This window comes from Cnephaeus nilssonii, assembly GCF_951640355.1.
Source record: "Cnephaeus nilssonii genome assembly, chromosome: 17".
NCBI lineage: Eukaryota > Metazoa > Chordata > Mammalia > Chiroptera > Vespertilionidae > Cnephaeus > Cnephaeus nilssonii.
The window spans coordinates 14,148,549-14,158,979 of NC_137088.1; the positions used below are offsets into that span (position 1 = coordinate 14,148,549).

The window sequence follows — 10,431 nt, forward strand, 5'->3', positions numbered from 1 at the left end:
GAAAACAACTATAAATAGGGATTTAAAGGAAAGCCAGGGGGAGTGGTATGTGTAGGTCCTATGTATGCAACTAACTGTTGGGTGGACAACGAGAATCTGTACTCAACCACAAAAAGGTCAAAAAGATCCTTTGAACTTCAGTTTACTCCAGAAGCATATAATCAGTGCAAAAGAAAACTATAAATGAGACAAGGATGCGGATGGACAGGTGCACATAGGTGGTGCCAGGAGGGTGGGTTTAGACTGGTGGGCACCTCCCTGAGGCAGAATTCAGATGCCTTGGCGGGCTGTGCAGGGCAAGCTGTTCGTCAGAACAGAGCCTACACCATGAGTCACTTCCCTTTTCACTCCCTGCCTGCTCAGGCCTCAGAAACTACTATAAACACCAATATTCCACTACTCAGGAAGCTAAGTCTCCCAAGCCTAATAGGCAGGTTTGGCCCTTTAAAAATATTGCTGTGCCAACCCCAAGACCACTTCCCACACCTGTGCCTGAGCAGCTATTGGGGTTTTGCATGTATGCCCCACACAGCCTCCATGGCCCTTAGAGGCTTGTTGCTGTGGAATGAATCCAAAGACAGACTACAGCTGCTAATTGCCCATTGCCAAAAATCAAAAGGGAATAGGATTCTCTGGGAAAGTTACTCTGAGAAAACTGTGGGAAAAGGAATCAGAATTTTCATCCTCTTTAGAATGTTCACGTCACTGAGTGTGGATGAGGTGTGGTGTAGCATCTGTGTGGCTGAACACTCAGGAATCTGATCCAGATGGGAGTCCGCAGTAGTGCTGGGACCACCGTGAGGGCCTCCAAGCTGTGTCCCTGCTAAACCGGCCAGATGCGGCATTTAGAAACATTGGCCCACTGCCCAGAGGCCCTAGAGAGAAACCTGAGATCGTCCCATTTCCTCCTCTCGGACTGAGGGATACTCTTTGAATAGGTTAAGAATCTTGGAGGAATCATTTCACAATGTATGCGCCTATTGAAACATCACATTGTACACTATAAATGTATATAATTTTTATTGGTCAGTCATACCTCAGGAAAGGTGGGAAAAAATAAAAATAAAACAAGAACAAAAAGAATCGAAGGAAAACAGCCAGACAGTGTTTTGTCTCTGAAGATCCCATTCACTTTGCTCACCCATCAGTTTAGTTATCTGCTCCAAACCAAAGCAAGAGTAATAACTCATGGGAGAAACTGGGAGGATCCAGGAGTGCCCAGACACAGTGTAGGAGGAATCCCCTGGAGCACACGGGGCTCCCGATCAAGTGTTTTCCCACAGGAGCATGATGGCGTTTGGGGCAATGTAAGTCTTCCTTGGGCAGGCTTCGTGTGAGCACTATGAAACATTGGTACCTTTAACCTTCAGACATACATGCAAAGAGCTCCCTGAAGTCCTTGCAACAATGCAAAATGCTGAGACTCCTTTCCATGTGCCTACTAAAGAACTGGTATGAACCATGGCAGAAAATTCCCAAATAACGTGTCATTGTAAGGAACAGTATAGGGATCTCCCAACACAGGCTAAAATCTGGGAGTTGGCCCACAACAGTTCCTGAGGAGCTACTAGCTCAGACGGCTGCTGTGGCACAATGGAGTATTGGATGTTTGCTTTATAGAGTGTGCACAACATTTACTGTGTCCCTCCTTCAGCTACAGCTTTCGAGTCAGTTTGGTTTATTGTTATGACTGTTCATTTCTGCTGCCTTGAATATATGGCTGACATTAGGGTGATTGGAATTGCTGTCATCGTCATTTCTGTGTTGTAAACACCAAATGTGAGGCTGTGTTCTTGGGTCTTGCTGAGATTTGGAACTTTGTTTTTGTGGCTTTGCTCCTCTGTGTTGGAAAGGGTAAAAAACAGGGCAGTTCTCAGGTTGAAGGACTTTTCTTTTTGTGCACGTCTGATTTTGCAATATCTTTTAGAGGACAAGAAGGCTAAAAATCTATATTTGAGAAAAGGTCCATCCAGTCCAAGTGCAGCCTATTTCTCCATGTTTTGCCAAGCTGAAATGAACTCTTAGTTGCATATGATTTCATGGGCTATAGAACACCAATTTTACATAATTTAAGCTTGGGAGACTTATACCAATGCAGCTCACTTCTAAATTATAGGGAACAGATATCAGGGGAAATGCTTGAAGGTTGTGCAGAGGAGTAAGAAAAGAATTTGACAGGTAAGGAATAAAAATATATTGAAAGAAGCAAATGGATTCTTTAAACAATCAAAACAAAGAGTTTTCTTGTTTCTGGAGCCAAGGGTAAGTGTTTTTGAGCACTTTATCAGGTCTTATGATTAGCAGAAAAGTTGGCTAGTAAATTCGTTGAAGGTCACTGGTTTATTTTACTATGGAATTGACATAAGCAATTTGAGGAGGAGAGATTCCCAATCTCCATCTCCATCCCCTCTCGAAATTGTTTTTCCTGTCTAAAACACCTCTCACCCTTTCATCACCTCTCCCAGAGTCCTAGTTAAGAGACTATCATTCTCCCTGTTCCAAAATTTGCATCATGATAACAAAAACTCGAGGTGCCTGGTAAATATATAGACCACCAAGCCTATCTCATTGAGATTCAAATCCAGTAGCTCTGGATTGGGGCCTGAATCCAGGTGATTTATACCTTCAGGCACATTTGGGAAACAATATTGCTCTTCAGTGATCCTTTGATAAAAATGTAAGTGACAGGTCAGCACCAGGAGACTGTTCCATTTTGGACACAAGCTCATGAATATGGGGACAAATGACCTTTTCGCTATATGACTTTTCATGTACCCAACAAAGTAAATTTTAACTTATAAAATATTTCTGGATTCTGAAAAATACTTGCACTTACTTACAAAATACTTTACACAACACATAGAAATTTCTAGAACATAATGGAAATATCCCTGCACACAATATATTAATTTCAATAGAAGGCTTCTCCCCTCGCGCCCCATCCTCCCCCAGTCCATTTCCCCCAACCTAACTACCAAGATGATTGACATCTGTCTTAATTTTTAAAGGAAAACAAATGTACTATGTCAATGTTGGAAAGAACTTGGAATTAAATCGAGGATTAATACGGAAGTGGCACATGTGAGGTGCAAGATTGGATTTCTAAAGCTGCTAACGCACAACGTCGCAATTATTTTAACACAGTTTAGATGCTTTGGGGAGAAACAATGAATGACAAGTCATACTAATATATAAAAACACACAGTCTGTAACAAGTGACCGAAGGCTTGACCAAACACCGGAAGTCAGTCCTGCAGTCAGTGCTGGGTTGCCATGGCGACTCAACACTGACTGCTGAGGGGGCTGTGCATCAACCCCAGAGAGAGGCCAGAAGAGAGAGTCAGGGTCTGATCCGCAGCCTCCGTGGCAGCTGTTGATCAGCCATTGCCTCTCTCTTTCTCTCCGGGCTTTGCCAGCAGCTGCACCTCTGTTTCTCTCCCCAGGCCTCCACAGGGGCTGCTGATCAGCCCCGCCTCTCTGATCAGGCCCAGAGATAGGCCCGGAGATGCTGACTGGCATAGAAACCGACCAAGCAGAACCAAATCTGGGTGAACTGTGAGGAGTCAATGGCTGCCTATGAGGTGGAGCTTTTGACACTGACTGGCATAGAAATTGACCAATCAGAACCAAATCAGGGTGAACTGTGAGGAGCCAATCGCTGCCTAGGAGGCAGAGCTTTTGACGCTGGCTAGCATAGAAACTGACCAATCAGAACCAAATTGGCAGGCAGGGGAGGGCAGTTAGGGGTGATCAGGCAGGCAGGCAGGCGAGTGGTTAGGAGCCAGCGATCCCAGATTGCAAGGGGGATGTCCCACAAGGGGTCTCAGATTGTGAGAGGGTGCAGGCTGGGCTGGGGACCCCTCCCCCTGTGCATGAATTTTGTGCACTGGGCCTCTAGTCATTGATAAGAGAGAATCATCAATCAGCTGCCTCTTGCACATTTTGAACCATTTACTCTTATAATCTCTGGACTAGACTTTGAAGAACTGATGTAGAGGTTTCATGATCGCGCCCATGGTTTCACTGAAATGCCATCATAACTGAAGCAGCTCTGAGTTTTAACGATTGGGAAATGTTTAGGTAAACTAGAACACAGTGGCATGGTGGTACACAAAACATCATTCAAAATGGAGTGAAGACCATGCCAGTAGGCAGAAATGAGTGTGCAACGTAACAAGAAGATACATGCTTCAAATGATATACATCCCCAGGAGTTCAGAGAGTTACAAGAGAGCAGCAGTCCTCCAAGTGTGGTCTCCAGCCTCACGCAGAACCATGAACTTGGTGATACCAGTGTGCAATCAGGAAAGCATGGAAATCCAGAGTTACTATTTAGAAGCTTTTATAACAACAGTGTAATTACTGTTGAATTTAAAAGTAAAAGGACAGCCCAGCCTGTTTGGCTCAGTGGTTGAGAATCAACTCATGAACCAGGAGGTGGCAGTTCAATTCCCAGGCAGGATACATACCTGGGTTATGGGCTTGATCTCCAGCAGGCGGTATGTAGGAGGCAGCCAATCTATGATTCTCTCTCATCATTGATGTTTCTATTTTTCTCTCTCCCTTTCCCTTCCTTTCTCTCTGAAATCAATAAAAACATTTACAAAATAAATAAAAGAACAAAATTGGGCTTTATTTTTCTTTAGTAATTCAATTTTATTTAGTAATTTACTTTTATGGTATTTCACAAAAGTATGTATGGAATGCATTGGAAAAAACAACTACTTCCTCATGGATAGTTTTAGAAACACTTCATGTATTTTAAAAAATGCGTTGCTGCTAACATTAAATATGTAGCACATTTTTTCAAAAGAAATGTCTTTTTATGGATATTGCAATTTTATTTTGATAAAGAGGCAATTATGGTGCCTGGTCAGTTGTTGTTAAATGACTATACTTGGCCAGAATGAGAGCATTGTTTTATTTTTTTTTCCCGTGGATTTAAACAACTTTTAAATATCAAATGCTATTTCATGCTGTAGGGGTGTGACAACAAAATTCTGTTTAAGTGACTAAATCATTGCTGGAACATTATTGACGGGTTGGGGAGGGGGACAGCAATCCTACAGAAACGTGTTGATTAGGTTCCTGTGCAACCAGATAGAAATGTCAGGATCCTCCTCCACTTAAGATGCGGGGACCAACGCACTGAGGCATGAGAGAAGAACCTGATTTACAATTCGAAGGAAAACCAGCAGTAAAATAATTGAGAGCCGGAAAGCAATCTCACTCCTGCCAAATTGCTTTCCTCCATGCATGCTCCATTTAGGGACGCTCTTTGGATACTCACATTTAGTTTGTGCATATTTTCTCTCCCCTGTGAATGAATATTCCGTCCTGGTGGATTAGGGCTGTTTCTCTGCTGTGATCAGCAAAAGAAAATATTCAAGTTACCCAGCCCTGGATTGTGCCTGGAGCTTTATAAATGGGAGATGGTTGTTGATATATTTTTAAGGGTGAAGGCCCTAAACTGGCTGTTAATGACAATATTCTCGTTCCCTCAATTGCACAAGCATGGGTTCCTTTCAAATAAGCTTTAATTTGAGTTTGCAGGAATCAGACATGTGAAGGCAGTTTGCAGATTGTAAGGAAGTTGGTACAATATTTGTTAACAAGAGCCACTGCTGCTACTACAATTATAACTTGTGACAGGGATTTAATGAATATCGACCTTGGTGTTGCTTGTGTTTTTCTTTCCCATGAAGTATTCATAGACAAGGAAGGCCTCCCCCTCTTGCCTAGGAGTAATTTCCTCTAGGAATTAATCTTATATTCATGGATACACACATAAAATGTGTGTGGTGTTGTCAAACCCTCACTTAATTGGTTCCCTGGGCCACATAGATATTGAGTCATTTGTTTATAATTTTTGAAAGTCAGTGACAAAACTTGGCTGAGAAGTTTGGTTCTTATGCCATTGTTTTGCCCATGGAAGAATATTCTTATGCCTTACACAAGAGCAAGAATTTAAAGATAAAAAATACCTTTATATTGAAATATTGAGGGGCCATCTTTCTTTTAACCTTCCTTGCTCACATTAGAAAATATTTTTGCTTACAATAAATGCAATCCGAGCAGAATTATTTTGAAGATTGCCTCATGTGAGCCTCTGACACATCAACGAGCTGGAATCAAAATTCAAATGCTCTCCAAAGATAAGGCGTGAAATTCCATTGGGGGGAAGGATAGAGGTATCGAAAGGTAGTCAGAAATAGACAATGCAAATTAGCTTTGAGCACATGCCTGTTTTAAATTTAAAATTGGCTATAAGCCAGGGCCAGTTATACCCTGAGTAGCTAGAGGAGGATGGAGATGAATATGAAGGGAATTTTTATGCCCTCCCCCCCCCCAAATAAAAAAAAAATCTACAGAACCACAATCTGTGTGCTCTAAGATTGATAGTCTCTGATTTTCCTGGCCAGACATTTATCCATGGTGCACCAGGGCTTCCCAATATTGATCAGCACTGGCACAATTGTGCTTTTCTCCCCTATCTTCAGTTCACATCAAGAGGCCTTTTGTTCTTTTAATTAAAAATAAATGTGCCTTTGTCATTGGCCTCAGTCACACCACAGTTCTGCATTGCTCTGTGGCCAAAAATAAGGATTTTAAGAGTCATGAATGACAAATGGTGGGTTAGATGTTTAAATCACATGGGGTTGTGCACACCCATGAACATCCTATACATACTAGTACATATATACATACTAGAATGTGCACCAATCACATCCACATCTGCACCAGAAATCTCCTACCTAAGGTGATAGGGATTGGTCAGTTAAAGCAATTTACCCTAGAAAAACATGCGATGCATACATCACTTAGACATCTTAAAACACATCTACCTATGTGCCTTTATTTCCCCACCTTTGATGGGAAGGTTGTCTCCGCCCCGCCCCTCACTTCCCCATCAAATGAAGATTTCCAATTGCTTTCCAAAAGCAAGTGCGGCTTTTCCTGAGTAGGTCTGATGGTTAGAGGGCCTCCGCTGTTTTCATAAACTACACCCTTGAGACATCACCTGTCATGTCCAGCACAGGTTTCTTTAAGTGGTGTGAGTGCACAGGCACCTGTGTAGCCACCTGTGTGCAGAACCAGCCTGGACTCTCAAGATTTTATGTTAAAGCTTTTACAGTTCTCCTACCACACCTGACTTTACCTAGTCTTCCCAAAGGATTCAACTTAGTTTTTGTGGCATTAACCTTTCATTTGCTTACATATAATTTCACTAGATTTTATAATTCTAATAACAACTGAGACTTGCATTAAGAGCTTTGGAAGAAAATCCAGCTGATGCTTGGAGTGTTCAAAATCAGGTGTTGCTAACAGATATGCGTAGGCATCCCAGAGTTACCTACTAGCTTCAGCTTTCAGCATCTACTGAACATTTGTCACTAAATTTTGCAGAGATCGGAGGTGGTTTATTTAACCCTGGTTTTCTAATCTCTAAAAAGCTCGGAATAAAGTTTGTGACGCAGTTCCAGGTATTTATAGGACATGATGGTTCACATTTTCTTCCTACCTTAACCTCTGACTTTATCTTGTTTTACTTGCTTTTTTTCTTTTACGCTCACAGATTTTCTTTTCCTGTCCTATTAGACTAAGGGAGCCCCAATCTTTTGCTAGAATAGCAATGTGATTGTGCTTAATGGGTGTTTGTTTTTGCTGTTGTAGCCCATGTTCCGCAAGATTTACTTTCTAACGCTAGCACATGAAGAATAGTGTACTTAGTTAAAATTATCCTTGAACATCCCTTGAGAAGGCTCTGTGGCTCAGCCCAACCCATCATATCTCCAGAGGTCTAAAGCCCTTTGTTTTTCCATCAGCTTTGGAATAGATCAAGATTATGTGGAGTGTCAAATGAAGTAGTTTGGCATGTTTTCAGGGGGGGTGTCTGGCAAAATGTAGGTATATTTAAAACTAGAGAGGTGTGGGATGATCACACAGAGGCTCGTGGGAACTGACATGCATGCCTGTCAGTCGAACTCCTAAGGAATTTTAAAGGACATTGTGCCTGGTATTATTTTAAAATGTATTCCTCCCTTATGGATTAGCTACGTCTCATCTTACTGAGAAAATTAAGACCGAAACTCATTATGTTTCCTTTCCACATATTCAATGGGACATGCCAAGAAACTTTTACAGCAGTAAAGTAAGATGAAAATGGAAAACATTTCCCAGCCAGTAAGAACATACTCTTAATGTTTTTAAGTTCGTGTTTCAAAAATTAATAACTTCGCTATTTCAAGTTTATAAGTTAGTTCTTGGGTGGTCACACTGCTGATGTGAAAATGGACTCATTTTCGCATGTATTCTTAAATTGGAGTAATTTCTTCAAACCTTAAACTTTTAGAGAAATGTGTGCATTTGGATTATCAGGGGCCGTTCCCATGTTAGCTGGAAATCCTTAAAATATGAACATCCTAATTTATTAGTAACTCTACACCTCTTAATAACAGAGTGTTTACATTTCACATATGTCCTATTAATAAACTAATAAACTGTTAGTCTTCAAAATAGGCCTACACATAATACTGGTATTAGTGTTTTTCTTGGTAGACTATCAATGCAAGGCTGTTATTTTGTGGGATTTTTCTCCCCCAATCTATACTTCTTTTTATTCAAGATGCCTGAACTGAAGTATTTTTTTTTTTTTTTTAGTTCAGATAAATTTGGGAATGTAGCATTTGACACTTTTGAGACCGTGGCGCCTGAGGACACCTGATTTGGTTTTAATGAGGCAGCATTGCATATGCTGTAGGTTTCAGAGTGGGCTTGGGTGAGACTGCCTGGATTTAAATCTTGGCTCTCCCTTTTACTGAACACGGGACCTCAGGCTATTTATGTAATCTGTGCGCCTCCATTTTCTCATCTATAAATGTGCATATTAGTAGCAGTATCTCCCTCATGGGGTTATTAGGAAGATTAAATGAAATCATATATTTAAAGCACTGAATCAGTCCTCATGTGTTATAAATTCTCAATAGATTTATATTCATGTCGATCTTGCTGTGTATTGGGGAATGGGAGCCACACCAGTGGGTGCCCAGTAAATATCAAATGACTGGTTAAAAGGAGTTGTGATGCCTTGCTGTTCTGGTCATTCACCTCCGCCCATCCTCTCTGTCCATGCAGGTGGCCCCAGCCATTAAGGAGAGGATGATGAAGAAGGGAAGCCTGATGCTGGGCTATCAGCCCCACCGGGGGAAGGTCAACTTCTTCCGCCAGGTGGTGATCAGCCCTCAAGTGAGCCGGGAGGACATGGACTTCCTCCTGGACGAGATAGACCTGCTGGGCAGAGACATGTAGCTGTGGTTTTTGGTCCCCCAGAGGCACGGGTCTGTCCTGGGGAGGGTTACAGATCCAGATGTCTGGGGCCAGACACATTAGGTGATTACAACCCTTCTGATGAGAAATAGGAAACACACCCATCCAGGCCCAGCAAAGCCAAAATGCTAAGCGAATAGTGTTCAGGACTCTAGCTGCCTGGGCACTACTGTTGCTGTAAAAGAGTTGGATTTTCTCAAGGATTGTCAGAGAATCGTAGAGAGTTTAGTGTGTACCTTGTTTTGTGGTGCCTGGAATCGAAGCTTTTGTTGCTCTTTAAAGAATGTCTAAGTCAATGGTTTAAAGCTGAGATTCTCAAAAGTGCAATCCCTAGACTAGCAGTATGAGTATCACCTGAGAACTTGTTTAAAATGCAGATCCGTAGCCCCGCCTCCTACCTGCTGAATCAGAAACTCTGGAGCCCAGTGGTGCCCAGTCTTTCTGGATTGTAAGGAGTCTTTCCGGGTGATTCTGAGACAAGGTAAGGCCTGAGAACCAGTGGTTTACTGAAACCTCGTAATGACTGAATAATTGCTCTGATGTTTTGCCAGCAAAAGAATATCGAATATTTCAGTGGTCCCTGAGCCATCCTTGAGAATATAGCTGCGGCATTGGTAGCACAAATGTTTAGGTGCGTCAGAAGTGTACCAGAGCTATTTTTGAAAGAGAAGCTACTTAAGATGTTTACTTTATAAAGATATATCTTTTATGCAGGCTGAATGTTTATTCTCAAAAGTTGAAATTAACCATTATCTATTCTAAATTATTTAGAGAGAAAAATAAAAGACAAACACTCTGTTGCATGGCCCTTTAAATCAAAGCAATAATCCTAATTCACTTCTGAAAATCATTGTATCATTAGTTTGGTATAGACGCTAGGTATGTGTGTCTCTAACTATGTACCTCTTTTGGCTTAAGGGGCCCATTTCTTAGCTTGCTCTCTGCTTGTAGGAAATAACCAGAATGAAGTTCACAGTGATACATTCCCTTTCTCGGGCTTTGAAATGTTAATGTCGATTTTTAAATGGTTCATATTGGGCAGAGAACCTGGTAATTATAAACCTTTCAGTGCAAATACCTCCCTCCATTTTCCCTGGGAGTAGG

At 41.7% G+C, this 10,431-nt stretch overlaps 1 protein-coding gene across 1 annotated transcript in view; it reads left to right on the forward strand.

Annotated features, from left to right (window-relative positions):
• Nucleotides 1-9,310, forward strand: part of GADL1 (glutamate decarboxylase like 1) — a gene marked incomplete at its 5' end in the record, with an annotated part of 134,763 nt that extends 125,453 nt beyond the window's left edge. The window contains one exon of the mRNA XM_079795485.1: nt 9,136-9,310. Coding sequence (XP_079651611.1) covers nt 9,136-9,309 — 174 coding nt within the window. The 3' untranslated portion in view covers nt 9,310. The remainder of the gene's footprint in view (nt 1-9,135) is intronic.
• Nucleotides 9,311-10,431: the final 1,121 nt, after the last annotated feature.